This window comes from Gekko japonicus, unplaced genomic scaffold, assembly GCF_001447785.1.
Source record: "Gekko japonicus isolate JY-2015 unplaced genomic scaffold, Gekko_japonicus_V1.1 scaffold1455, whole genome shotgun sequence".
NCBI classification, from domain to species: Eukaryota; Metazoa; Chordata; class Lepidosauria; order Squamata; family Gekkonidae; genus Gekko; species Gekko japonicus.
The window spans coordinates 71,417-85,925 of NW_015170325.1; the positions used below are offsets into that span (position 1 = coordinate 71,417).

General features: G+C 53.4%; 1 protein-coding gene across 1 annotated transcript; it reads left to right on the plus strand.

The window, feature by feature from the left end:
- Window positions 1–7,710: 7,710 nt before the first annotated feature.
- On the plus strand, window positions 7,711–14,146 carry LOC107116222 (protein lyl-1-like). Its single transcript, XM_015418105.1, has 3 exons — window positions 7,711–8,144; window positions 10,573–10,664; window positions 13,375–14,146. Exons 1-3 carry the CDS (start codon window positions 7,711–7,713, stop codon window positions 13,716–13,718), a joined length of 870 nt encoding a protein of 289 aa, XP_015273591.1. The 3' UTR covers window positions 13,719–14,146.
- The last annotated feature ends 363 nt before the right edge of the window (window positions 14,147–14,509 follow it).

Here is a 14,509-nt window from a genome sequence, read left to right on the forward strand (position 1 = left end):
GGACGGACAGTATTGCATTTGGGGTCACAGCACTGAACAAGATGGGTCTCTTTTCTAACTCTTTCATTGAAACCTCTTGCCCTGAGGGAAAAGGCATTTATTCTGTTCCAGTAGTCATTCTGGGGAAAGGAGCTTTGGTTTGGCATTTGGGGAATAGTCCTGAACAAGCAGTCAATCATTCTTGCTTTAATGCAGGGGTGTCAAACATGCGGCCCAGGGGCCGGATCAGGCCCCCGGAGGGCTTCCATCAGGCCCGCAGTGGAACTGGCCTTCTCCTGCTTCCAGTTCTGCTGATGCATCATAGCTTGCTTCGCCAGACTCTCTTAACCACTCAGCCTGGGTCCTAAACTCAGAACTCTGAGCATTGAGATTTCTGTGGTAAATGTCAATAAATGAAAAGTAGGTTTTGCAGCTTACAGAGCGAATGTTTTAAGCATGTTTTTATTTTAAGTAAAAAAAACAAACCTTTGTGTTTCTGTCCTTTATAAAATTTATATCTCCGCTCCCTGGCATTACATTTTATATCACACCCATGGCCCGGCCCAACAAGGTCTCCTTTATGTCAGATCCGGCCCTCATAACAGCTGAGTTCGACACCCCTGCCTTAATGTATTCTGAAAACCAGCAAATTCGTGTTTTCATCCCGAAGGACGTAAGGGGATCGCAAAGGCCCTTCATGCCTGTTTGTACGTCCCGGGCAGGGAAAATGGGGGCCTGCCTTCTTTGCCCCTCCTGGGAGTCATGATAGCCATGGTGTGTGTGGGGGGACCGATGGCAGCCTCTATTAGGAAATGGTGGCCGGGGGAGGGGGGGGGAACAACCCTGAACCAAATTCCTTCCGATTTCGTTGCAGCCGCTTTGAAGGTTTAAAAACACTCTGGGAAATCTAACCATGGATTTCCAGCACTGTGGTGCGATTTACTCACAATCTATAATCCCTCCAAGTGGTTTAGGTGGATGTACGGTGTGACCCACAACAACCCTGTGAAGTCAGTTAGGCCAGAAAGAGAGAGTGTTTGGCTGAGTCATCCGTCCTGAGCTAAGACAAAAACGTGTGAGCTGGGGGCTAAAAAACTGTGAGCTAGCTCACACGAACGCAGCTTAGAGGGAACACTGCTCTGGAGACCTCCTTCCTGAGCTGAGACAAAAACCTGTGAGCTGGAGGCCAAAAACCTGTGAGCTAGCTCACACTAACTAAGCTTAGAGGGAACACTGGTCTGGCTACCCCTCGTCAGCTCTGCTGAACGTGAGTGGGAATTGGGAGCCGGGTGTGTGTGTGTGTGTGTGTTTACAGACTGCTAACTTGCTCCTTCCAAAAGTGAGAGTTTGTGACAACAGCTCACTTAAGGTGTAGTCGGTAACATTATGTGTCTTCCACAGACAGGCATGCAGTCCCATAGTGTGTTTCCGAGTGCAACCGCTTGATCTTTGAGTTTCAAAAGCTACTTTCTTCAAGTAGCTTGACAAAGCATTATCTCTCCTCACCTGGGTTGCCAATCCCCAGGTGATATAAATATAATGGCAACACAGTGAAAGCAAGTTTTAGGACAAAAACAGAACATTGAGGCCGTTGCACTGTGTAAAGGAGTACAAATGGATCTGCACAGTCCTTAAGATAGTCTTATTGAAAATTTGGAGCATAAATAGGTAACGTCTCAGCTAACATCTAATACATTCATACAAATCCAATATGGTCCACACAGGACTCCTTAGATAAATTCCAGCTTCTAAAAACTTCAAATACTATTCAATACATTAGAATACAGCCAAGCTCTTTTCCTGTACAGCCAAAGTCTTCTCTAGAGTGGTCAGTGGCGAAGAATGCCCAGGTTCTCTTTGTTTCAACTTTCAGAAGAAACCCATGTTGGATCAGGCCAGTGACCCCTCCAGTCCAACACCAGGTGCCCTCAGGAGGTCCAGCAGTGGGGCCGGGACAGTAGAAGCCCTCCCACTGTTGCCCCCCCCCCAAAGCACCAAGAATACAGAGCATCCCTTGCCCCAGACCGAGAGTTCCTATCTATACCTTGTGGCTAATAGCCCCTGATGGACCTCTGCTCCATATGTTTATCCGAATCCCTCTTATAAGAACATAAGAGAAGCCAATGTTGGATCAGGCCAGTGGCCCCTCCAATCCAACACTCTGTGTCACACAGTGGCCAAAGACACCAGGGGCCACCAGGAGGTCCAGCAGTGGGGCCGGGACAGTAGAAGCCCTCCCACTGTTCTCCCCCCCCCAAGCACCAAGAATACAGAGCATCCCTTGTCCTATACGGAGAGTTCCTATCTATACCTTGTGGCTAAGAGCCACTGATGGACCTCTGCGCCATATGCTTATCCAGTTCCCTCTTGAAGCCGTCCATGCTTCTGGCCGCCACCTTACAAAATGTTATAAAAACACAATAAAAACAACAACTGCTACAAAATAAATAAACAAAAGCATCAATTGCTAGCATCAGTGATGTGGGGGTGGAGAATTTTCCAACACATAAAAATTCCCAGAAAACTATCCAATGCTGTATTTCTCCATGGAAACTTTTCTGCCTCCAGTAGGGGGGGGGGAAATGTGCAGATCTGTCCTCACAGAGGAGGGAGAGCTTGTACCTGAGCAAAACTTGGTCTTAAAGGTGCCACTGGACTGTTTTGGATTGCTAGCTATTGGGGGGGGGACGTGCAGATCTGTCCTCGCCGAGGGGGGAGAGCTTGTACCTGAATAAAACTTGGTCTTAAAGGTGCCACTGGACTGTTTTGGATGGCTAGCTATTGGGGGGGGGACATGCAGATCTGTCCTCGCCGAGGGGGGAGAGCTTGTACCTGAATAAAACTTGGTCTCAAAGGTGCCACTGGACTGTTTTGGATTGCTAGCTATTGGGGGGGGGGACATGCAGATCTGTCCTCGCCGAGGGGGGAGAGCTTGTGCCTGAGCAAAACTTGGTCTTAAAGGTGCCACTGGATTGTTTTGGATTGCTAGCTATTGGGGGGGGGGACATGCAGATCTGTCCTCATAGAGGAGGGAGAGCTTCTACCTGAATAAAACTTGGTCTTAAAGGTGCCACTGGACTGTTTTGGATGGGGGGGGGCGGGCTCTGCAACGTACCTGGGTGCTTCTTGCTCTGACTGAGGGCTGCTGGGAGCAGGAGGTGGGGCTTGTAGCATGTGCCTGCCCCCTGGGCTCTTTACTGCCGGAGCTCCGCTCCTGTAGGAAATGACCCCTGGTGTGAACTAGCCCAGAGTTTTTTAGCCTCCGGTTCACACAGAGCAAACTTAAGTTATGCAGCAGCCAAATCGCTCCCTCACAATGCTAGTAGCTCACAAAGTAGGATTTTTGCTCACAAGACTCCACAGCTTAGAGGGAGCGTTGTTCATGAGTAATCCTGAGTGAACGCTCTCCTGCATGCGTGCTGTGAAATAGCCAGGCCTGAGGATTTTCTCCCATGTGTATGTAGGCTTTTTGAGGTACAGTTGCCAGCCTCCAGGTGGGGCCTGGCGTTTCCCCGGAATTACAACTGATCTTCAGACAAGAGAGCTCAGTGGGTCCCTGGGAGAAAACAGCTGCTTTGGAGGGTGGTCTTCATGGCATTATGGCCCGCTGAGGTCCCTCCCCAGGTTCCACCCCTCAAATCTCCAGGTATCTCCCAACCTGGAGTAAGTAACCCTATTTTGAGGTCAGCCCAAAGCAGATCTAGTAGAAGAAGAGGAGATTGGATTTCTACCCCATGGCCCTTCACTACCCAGAGGAGTCTCAGAGCGGCTGACAAACTCCTTTCCCTTCCCCTCCCCACAACAGACACCCTGTGAGGTAGGCGGGGCTGAGAGAGCTCTTGACAGAAACGGCTCTCTTTCAAGGACAGCTCTTGTCAGAACTACGGCTTGCCCAAGGTCATCCAGCAGGTGCAAATGGAGGAGTGGGGAATCAAACCCGGCTCTCCCAGATTAGAGTCCGCGCACTTAACCACTACACCAAACGGTAGTAGTAGTAGGAGATTGGATTTATATCCCACCCTTCACTACCCAAGGGAGTCTCAGAGCAGCTTACAAACTCCTTTCCCTTCCCCTCCCCACAACAGACACCCTGGGAGGTCGGTGGGGCTGAGAGAGCTCTTGACAGAAACGGCTCTTTTTTCAAGAACAGCTCTGACAGAACTATGGCTTGCCGAAGGTCATCCAGCAGGTGCAAGTGGAGGAATGGGGAATCAAACCCGGTCCTCCCAGATTGAGTCCGCGCACTTAACCACTACACCAAACGGTAGTAGGAGGAGGAGATTGGATTTATATCCCACCCTTCACTACCCAAGGGAGTCTCAGAGCAGTTTACAAACTCCTTTCCCTTCCCCTCCCCAGAACAGACACCCTGCGAGGTAAGTGGGGCTGAGAGAGCTCTTGACAGAAACGGCTCTTTTTCAAGAACAGCTCTGACAGAACTATGGCTTGCCGAAGTCATCCAGCAGCTGCAAGTGGAGGAATGGGGAATCAAACCCGGTCCTCCCAGATTGAGTCCGCGCACTTAACCACTACACCAAACTTACTCAGAAGTGTGTGGGTGTGTGTAGGTAACACAGAGAGGTTAAGAAAGAACAGCTTGTTTCAGATCTTTTCGGGAAGGTCTAGGCTAGACGGGCTGGCTTCCTATAGTTGGTAAAGGAAGATATTATAGTGATCAGATGAGGAAAAGTTGGGTCTAATGCCACAGAGTCCCCCCCCCCCCCCCAACGTTGCCATTTCCTCCAGGGGAGCTGATTTCTGCCGTCTGGTGACCAGATGGAATGCTGGGAGATATCCAGGCCCCACCTGCAGGCTGGCAAGCCTAACTGAATGGGACCTGGCGTGACCCTGGTGGCAGGCAGCCACAGTCCGTGGGAAGTCAGAGAGGCAGGGAATCCGGCGGCGCTTCTGTGAGGAGAAGGACGCCAGTTGCGCTCTATTCGGTGGGTCTCCCTCCCAGGGACGTCTCTTTAGCACTGCTGCCCAAGGGTCACGGAACGGGACTCTGAGCTGCAGACCGTGTGCGCACGCATGCGGAAGGCAACTTTGTAGGCCAGTGTGCTGCAGCAGCGAATGCTACGTGTGCAAATTTTAGTCACATCCCCTCTCCACGCTGTCAGCAGTTCCTGCCCGCTGTCTTGCTTGGGAATGTGGCCGAATCTGCATTTCATTTTTAAAGCAGTCTCGATGCCGTCTGGTGTGATGCTTTTTTCAAAGTGGTACGGAAAAAAATGTGCTATTTTTTCCCCTGCTTGCTGGCCGGGAATGTTGTCGTTCTCCTCCCTCTTCTCTAGCATGGCCCGGCGTTTGCCGGCACCCATTAGCTTTACACGAGGCAATAACTTACTTAAGGGAACAAGCCAACAAGCTATAAACTTCTCTTTACATTCAAAGAGAAGGATGTTCAGTTTTGCCCAGCTTTTGGTTTAAACAAGAAAGCAAAAATAGCCAAAATAGCCAAAAAAACTGTAAAGACTGGTGGGTGTTTAGTTTGCAGAATGTAAGAAGAGAAGAGGAAGAGAAGAGATTGGATTTATCCCCCGCCCTTCACTCGGAGTCTCAGAGCGGCTTACAAACTCCTTTCCCTTCCCCTCCCCACAACAGACACCCTGTGAGGTGGGTGGGGCTGAGAGAGCTCTGACAGAACCCGCTCTTTTTCAAGGACAGCTGTGCCAGAGCTTGTGACTGACCCAAGGTCATCCAGCCAGGTGCAAGTGGAGGAGTGGGGAATCAAACCCGGTTCTCCCAGATTAGAGTCAGCACACTTAACCACTACACCAAACTAGCTGTATGTATGTATGTAGAAGGGATCTTTCTTTACCTTTTCAGCCCGCTCGCGGGGTAGGGCGGGGTAAAAATACCTGAATAAATAAATAAATAAAATAAAATATAAAAATCACAAAACAAGATCCAATCATTCACTTTTAGCTTGTCAAGCAAGGGAAAAGTTTCGTACCTCCCTCTATGTGCCGTCAGAAGGTAAACAGAGCAGATAAGCCTCCGATTAGCGCTTTTTTGGGGGGTGGGGGGCTTAGAGTGCTTTTAAGCACATCCATTTGAGCCGGAGAGAAGCCATAGTCATGACTGAGCCGAAACCACAGGGCAATAAAACAATGCAGACAGCAGAAATGACAACAGTGCAGTAGGAGAGCGAAACCTAAAGAGACGTGGACATCTTTTCAGGAGGCGGAGGGAGAGTGTAGCCGAAGCAGTGGAAAGTACCAATGCAGACTCCACCACTGTCGGTTGGGAAGGGCTTCTGAGGGATGCTCACAGAGGGTCTGAGCCTTGGAGGGGGGCAGGTGATGCTCTCTCATGGGACCCCCTGATTGCCAGTGACTAAGCTCTGCTCTGGTCTCCCCCGCGGCCCAGCCTGGAAGGTGGTTCTGTGGACTTTATTTATTTACTCAATCTATATCCCAGCCTCCCCACCAAGCAGTGTTCCCTCTAAGCTAAGTTAGTGTGAGCTAGCTCAAAGTTTTTTAGCCTCCAGCTCACAGATTTTTGTCTTAGCTCAGGAAGGATGGCTCCAGAGCAAACTAATTTATGCAGTAGCCAAATCACTGGCTCACAGCTTTAATGCCAGTTGCTCACAAAGTAGAATTTTTGCACACAAGACTCCACAGCTTAGAGGGAACATTGCCACCAAGGCAGGCCCAGGGCGGCTTACGTAAAAATTTAAAACAGCTAAACCAATACATTTATAAAACCAATCATAAAGTGCTAGCGTGCAATGTTATAGAGGCCCAATCTGCATCTAGCCTTCGCTCCCCTGTTCTACCAAACCCACACTGGAACAGAAGAAGATGCGGCTCAAAACCACATTCAGATACCCCCTGGGGGCCAACGCCGTACTGACTGCTGAGTCACCCCGGAACGGCCATAAATCTATGCAGGCGGAGAGGTCAAACGTAGTGAAAGCTGCATGCAGTCTGAACACAGCCATAAAATCGGACAATCGGTCAAAGGGAAAGTGGCGTGCCAGTGCAGAGGGGGATTTCTGTTCCAGCGTGGGTTCGGCAATACAGCGGAGCGAATGCTAGATGCAGATTGGGCCGTAGTTATGGCGAGACTGAATAACAAATCATCTGAATAGCAGATCGATCTTAACGGGGTACAATCAGCATTGGTGCAGAACAATGTTCCCTCTAAGATGTGGAGTCCTGCGAGCAAAAATTCTACTCTGTGAGCTATCTGCCTTAAAAGTTGTGAGCGAGCCATTTGGCTGCAGCATAAATGAGTTTGCTCTGGAGCCCTCCTTCCTGAGCTAAGATGAAAATGTGTGAGCCGGAGGCTAAGAAACTGTGAGCTAGCTCACACTAACTCAGCTTAGAGGGAACACTGGTGCAGAACTATCTTGGTGCCTTCACACTAGCGATGCACACAGGCTGTGATGGTCATGCCCGGGCACAGGGGTCCCACGATACGGCTCTTTAATCAAAGGCCTGGCGGAAAAGCTCCATCTGTAAAGGGAACTGCAAAAGGTCCCGCAGGGCCCTGGTGTCCTCTGGGAGCTCATTCCGCTAGTGCGGAGCCGCCACCAAAAAGGCCCTGGCCGAAGCCAACTTGGCCTCTTTGGGCCCCAGGAGAGCTAGACAGTTTTGAGACCCTGAACGCAGTGCTCTCTGGGGAACACATGCAAGGGGGCGGGGGAAGGCAGTCCCTCAGGTATGTGGATCAATCCAGGCTGCCGATACGGCACCAGACTCACCTCTTCCTTTCTACCCGCAGATGAGGAGCAGAGGGGAAATGATGGAGAAGCGGAAGAGCCCCCCGTCGCCCCCTGCTGCCCCGGAGGAGCCAAGCCCTCCCCCCTCTGCCTCCACGCCTCCCACCCTTTCTCCAGTCAGTGGGGAGGATGCGGCAGAGGCCAGCCCGCCCCCCGCCAGCCCCACCTCCTCCTCTCCCCAGACCCGGGGGAGCCCTTTCCCCGAGCCCCCCACGGCCCCGATGCCCCACAGCATCCCGGTCATCAGCCTGGGCCACAGCAAGCCCCCCGCCCACCCGGAGGTCCCCACCACCCAGCTCACCGCCCTGCACCCCATCCCCAGCCTCCTGCAGCTCTCCGCCCTGCCCCACGGCCCCCCGCCGCCCCCTCTGCCTCTCGCTGGAGCCAGGAGCCCGCTCCTGCCCCCGCCGTACCAGCCCCACCCCTTCCTCAACAGGTAAGTCAGGCGGGGGGATCGCTGGGCATCACGGGTGGGAGTGTGGAGGAACAAGCATGGGCGGCTTCAAAAGGGAATTAGATAAGCATCTGGAGCAGAGGTCCATCAGTGGCTATTAGCCACAAGGTATAGATAGGGGCTCTGGGGCAAGGGATGCTCTGTCTTCTTGGTGCTTGGGGGGGGGCAACAGTGGGAGGGGCTTCTAGTGTCCTGGCCCCACTGCTGGACCACCTGATGGCACCTCGTATTTTTGGCCACTGTGTGACACAGAGTGTTGGACTGGATGGGCCATTGGCCTGATCCAACATTGGCTTCTCTTATGTTCTTATAAGGGGGAATTGGATAAGCATATGGAGCAGAGGTCCATCAGTGGCTCTTAGTCACAAGGTATAGATAGGGACTCTGGGGCAAGGGATGCTCTGTCATCTTGGTGCTTGGGGGGGGCAACAATGGGAGGGCTTCTAGTGTCATCTGGCCCCACTGCTGGACCTCCTGAGGGCCCCTGGTGTTTCTGGCCACTGTGTGACACGGAGTGTTGGACTGGATGGGCCTTTGGCCTGATCCAACAATTGGCTTCTCTTATGTCCTTATGTTCTTAACTCGGTGGCTACCGGTGGCTGTATGGCGGCCAGATTGGCTGCCTTGTTAGAGGGCTTTTGATTCACTTATGGTAGCGGAAGGTGCTGTCGAGCTGCAACGGACCTATGGCAAGTTGCAACCAGTGTTCCCTCTAAGAATCATAGAATCACAGAATTGGAAGGTGCCATACAGATCATCCAGTCCAACCCCCTGCCCAATGCAGGACCAGCCTAAAGCATCTCTGGCAAATATTCGTCTAGCCTCTTCTTGAAAGCTGCCAGTGAAGGGGAGCTCACCCACCTCCCTGGGCAGCTGATTCCACCTCTGAACCACTCTGTGACCGTGGAAAAGTGTTGCCTAATATCCAGCCGATACCCTTTCTGCATGTCACTTGAACCCGTGGCTTTGGGCCCTGTCCTCTGCTGCATTCCTAACATCCAGCCGATACCCAGGGGTAATCTCCTGCAGGAGCGCACAGGGGCAGAGCTCCGGCAGTAAAGAGCCCAGGGGGTGGGCACAAGCCCCGCCCCCTGCTCCCAGCAGCCCTCAGTCAGAGCAAGAAGCAGCCAGGTAAGTTGCAGAGCCCCCCTCGGCCCGAAACAGTCCCGTGGCACCTTTAAGACCAAGTCTTATTTGGGCACAAGCTCTCCCTCCTCTGTGAGGACAGATCTGCACGTTTCCCCCCCCCCCCAATAGCTAGCAATCCAGAACAGTCCAGTGGAGCCTGAGCGGTGGGTGTTGCCTTCTGACACACTCCCGGTGAGGTCAGGGGTTGTGGCATATGCAAATAAGTTATGCTAATGAGCTATGCTAATGAGCTCCTGCACCTCTTTTTCTACGAAATGACCCTTGCCGATACCTTTCTGCATGGACTTTAAACCCATTGCTTTGGGTCCTGTCCTCTGCTGCCAACTGGAACAGCTCCTTGCCCTCCTCCCAATGACAGCCTTTCAAATACTTCAAGAGAGCAATTGTGTCCCCTCTCAGTCTCCTCTTCTCCAAACTAAACATTCCCAAGGCCCTTAGCCTTTTCTCGTAGGGCTGAGTTAGTGTGACCCAGCTCACAGAGTCTCCAGCTCACACATTTCTGTCTCAGCTCAGGCAGGATGGCTCCAGACACCCTGTGAGGTAGGCGGGGTTGAGAGAGCTCTGACGGAAAGTGCTCTTTTTCAAGGACAGCCCTTGTCAGAACTACGGCTTGCCCAAGGTCAGCCAGCAGCTGCAAGTGGAGGAGGAGTGGGGAATCAAACCCGGTTCTCCCAGATTAGAGTCCGTGCACTTAACCACTGCACCATAACATAATAGAAGCCAATGCTGGATCAGGCCAATGGCCAATGGCCCCTCCAGTCCAACGCTCTGTGTCACACAGTGGCCAAAAATACCAGCGGCCATCAGGAGATCCAGCAGTGGGGCCAGGACACCAGAAGCCCTCCCACTGTTGCCCCCCCCCAAGCACCAAGAAGACAGAGCATCCCTTGCCCCAGACCGAGAGTTCCTATCTATACCTTGTGGCTCATAGCCACTAATGGACCTCTGCTCCAGATGTTTATCCAGTTCCCTCGAATAAGAACATAAGAGAAGCCAACGTTGGATCAGGCCAGTGGCCCATCCAGTCCAACACTCTGTGTCACACAGTGGCCAGAAACAGCAGGTGCCCATGTAGTGCTACGGAGACGGGGGGACCAGGTTTCCCTCAGCAGTGAAGCTGGACCGAAGGCCAGTGTGGAAGCAACCTTGGTCTGTTTGTCAGGAGCAGGTTAGAGGGAGCCAACAGGCAGCAGTCCTTTGCAGGCATCGAGTGGCTGCTTCGCCACGGCCCCTGATCTCTCCTCTCCTCTTCTCCTCCCAGCATCTACATCGGCAGCTCCGGGACTTTCGGCCTCTTCCCCAGCAACCGCCTCAAGCGCCGGCCGAGCCACTATGAGCAGGAGATCACGGAGGGTGAGTGGCCGCAGGGGAGGCTGTGTGCCCGGGCGCCTCTTCCTTCCCGGAGGGGGTCAGGCCCGTTTGGCGGGGTGGGAGGGGGGAGAGAGAGGGTGGCCTGAAGGGAGGCCTGGTTCGACTGGGAGGGGCAGCCCAAGTTCACAGGAATAGCTCCAAAGTGCGGCTGGTTATGAGGCCAGTCCCGGTGTTCCCTCTAAGCTGAGTTTAGTGTGAGCTAGCTCACAGTTTTTTAGCCTCCAGCTCACACATTTTTGTCTCAGTTCAGGGAGGAGGGCTCCAGAACAACTAATTTATGCAGTCGCCAGATCGCCTGCTCACAACTTTAATGCCAGCAGCGCACAATGTAGAATTTTTGCACACAAGACTCCACAGCTTGGAGGGAGCCTTAGTCAGCACCTTAGAGCCTTGGTCAGCACCTTAGTCTGACAAGATTTTCGGCGGAGGAGCTCCCTTCGTCAGAGACAAGTCAGCATGTCCCAGACACTCTTGCCGGCCTCTCGGGGGCTCCTGGACTTGCACCCGGCTGCTCCACTGCAGACCGACTGGCTTGCCCTCCGGAAGCATCTTCATGGAAAGTAATAAAGAGGACAACCGAGGTGGTTAATAGGTCGAACTTCCCTAGGAGGAAAGGAGGAAAAGTCTGGGGCTTTTTAAGTTTAGAAAGGAGAGGGCTAACATGTCATTGCATCGTTTAGCGTGTCGTATTAATATTTATCCTTTGTTTCTGTTCAGTTTCCAGTTTCTGTTTGGTTTCAGGTTTCTGCCGTCCTAATCCCGTTGCATGGCTATTAGTGGACGTCCCATCCTATTGGTTGCTCTTAACTCACTCCGCACGGTCCGCCTTGAGTCGCAGTCAGGAAGGTGGGCCATCAGTAAACAAAAATATACTTATAGTCCACCTTTCTCACTGAGAGTCAAGGTGGAATACACACACACACACACACACACACACAATACACATACACACACACTAGTAGCAAAGCCCATTGTAAAACGCATACAACAAGCTCTAGAAATATCACGGCCTCACCCTCCTCCTTGGCCACCGTCTCCTGCACAGTGCTGGCCCCTGTCTGCCTGCAGGCCACCTAGCCAACTGCACTCAGCCATGGCCAACGATGCCCACTGCGGGGATGCCATGGTCGGCCTCAGCTGCGGCCTCCTCACCCTCCACCTGCCAGAGCATCTGGCCCGTCCTTCACCTCCGCACACAGTGAGGCTGAGATGCTGGGCGGCGCTTCTACAGGCTCACAGCTCGGCTGGCTACGTGCTCCCTTCTGCGGCCAACGACAACCAGCGCAGCGCCGCCATCGTCGGCCTCGGCCTTCTCAGCCTCCGCCCACAGGAGCGTCCGTCGCTTCCCTCGGCTCCCAGCATACTGAGCCTGAGATGCTGGCCGCTGCTGCTGTGGGCCAATGGATTCGGTCACCTTCGGAGTGACAGCTCAGGGATCCAACTGATTTGGGAGCGCATGGAACATTGCCACTTGAAAACAGAATTATATATAATTTTATACACACACACATCAAGTCACAGCCAACTCATGGTGACCCCTGGTGGGCTTTTCAAGGGAAGAGCTGGGGAAAGCACAGGAAAGAGCAACCGAAATCATCGAGGGGTTGGAGCAAATGCTCCCTCTAAGCTCTGGAGTCTTGTGAGCAAAAATTCTACTTTGTGAGCGACTGGCATTAAAGTGGTGAGCGAGCAATTTGGCTACTGCATAAATGAGTTTGCTCTGGAGCCATCCTTCCTGAGCCAAGACAAAAATGTGTGAGCCGGAGGCTAAAATACTGTGAGCTAACTCACACTAACTCAGTTTAGAGGGAACACTGGTTCCAACCCTTTTATCATTCCAGTTGCCCTTTTCTGCACTTTTCCCAATGCTATAATATTTTTTTTGAGGTGTGGTGACCAGAACTGTACACAGTACTCCAAATGAGAACGTACCATCGATTTATACAAGGGCATTGTGATACTGGCTGATTTGTTTTCAGTTCCGTTCCTAGTAATCCCCAGCATAGCATTGGCCTTCTTTATTGCGGTTGCACACTGTCTCGACATTCTAAGTGAGTTATCTACTACCAGGGGTCATTTCGTAGAAAAAGGTCCAGGAGCTTATTAGCATAACTTATTAGCATTACTTATTTGCATATGCCACACCCCCTGACATCGCCGAAAGTGTGTCAGAAGGCAACACCCACCGCTCAGGCTCCACTGGACTGTTTTGGATGGCTAGCTATTGAGGGGGGGGACACATGCAGATCTGCCCTCACAGAGGAGGGAGACCTTGTACCTGAAGGCGGGCTGGGGGGGGCTCTGCAACTTACCTGGCTGCTTCTTGCTCTGACTGAGGGCTGCTGGGAGCAGGGGGCGGGGCTTGTGGCATGTGCCCGCCCCCTGGGCTCTTTACTGCCGGAGCTCCGCTCCTGTGCGCTCCTGCAGGAAATGACCCCTGTCTACTACGACTCCAAGATCTCTCTCTTGGTCAGTCTCTGCCAGTTCGGACCCCATCAACGTGTATTTATATTTAGGACTTTTGGCTCCCATGTGCATCACTTTGCACTTGGCCACACTGAACCCCATTTGCCACGTTGTCGCCCGCTCGCCCATCCTCGGGCAGATGGAGTTTCTCTTTACCACTTCGGTTTCTCTTCCCCCCTGTGAATGCCTCCTGCCCAATCCTCCCTCTCCCCTGTCGTCTGCTCAGGTCTGCAGCCCCAGAAGGTGGCGCGCCGGGTCTTCACCAACAGCCGGGAGCGCTGGCGCCAGCAGAACGTGAACGGGGCCTTTGCCGAGCTCCGCAAGCTCATCCCCACGCACCCGCCGGACAAGAAGCTGAGCAAGAACGAGATCCTCCGCCTGGCCATGAAGTACATCAACTTCCTGGTCAAGCTGCTGAGCGACCAGGCCAGGTCGGCCGGGGGGGACCCTCTGGACGTGGAGACCCCCTGCAACGGGATTCCGGGGACCCCTTCCCCGCCCACCTCCATCAAGCTGGAACGGGTGGCCGTTGAGCCGCTGGCCGTGCTGGGAGCGGGAGAGACGCGGTGATGAGCGACCCGGCCGGGCAGTAGGACCGTCGAGTGTGCCAAGGGGTGCCAACAGGTGCCACGCGGACTCTCACGCAGCACGGAGGGGAACTTCCTGGCCTGCGCGTCCGTTCCTGGGATATTTCGTGCTGGGGCCAAAGGCCGTTGGATGTTCCCGTGACCTTTGGAATCGGAACCTACGGGTGTTGCTCAAGGGGCCACAAAGGGACAGAGGGGAGGCTGCGCTTGGGGGGTGTTTGTGGGGCAGTTAAGAGTGCGCTCCTATGTTCCTGCCCTCCATGTGGCTTGTTTCCAGGACAGCTCGGGGCGGGGGGTGGGGGCGGCTGTACTGGAAGCCTGATTAGTGCCCACCACCCTTGTCTGCCGCTGAGAGGGCCTTCTGGCCGGAGCTTCACCCAGCTTGGGGAGAAAAGACTCTCGGGAACGTCTCGGGATTGTGATCTCTGCTCCCTGCGTTGGACTCCCAGTCCCAAATGCAGGCTCAGGCGTGTGCTTGTATAAACTTGTGCTTGGCCGACACCACCAAGGAAGGGGCAGGGTTGCTACGCAGCGACGTCTGAATGCCTCTTGCCTTGAGAACCCTTCGGGGGGGCGGTGGAAGGAGGCTTGGGGGGTGACGTTGCTTGGAGGGAGATGGCTTCCACCCAGGGGGGCTGCCCCACCTGGACCCCATTGCCGCCCCGAATGCAGAAGGCCATTTGTGGCTCCCAGTCAGCTTCTGAAACAGGATTTCTCTCTGTTCTTTCCCCCTCGTGGCTGCCGTTCCCCCACACTTGCCTCTGGGGAACTGGT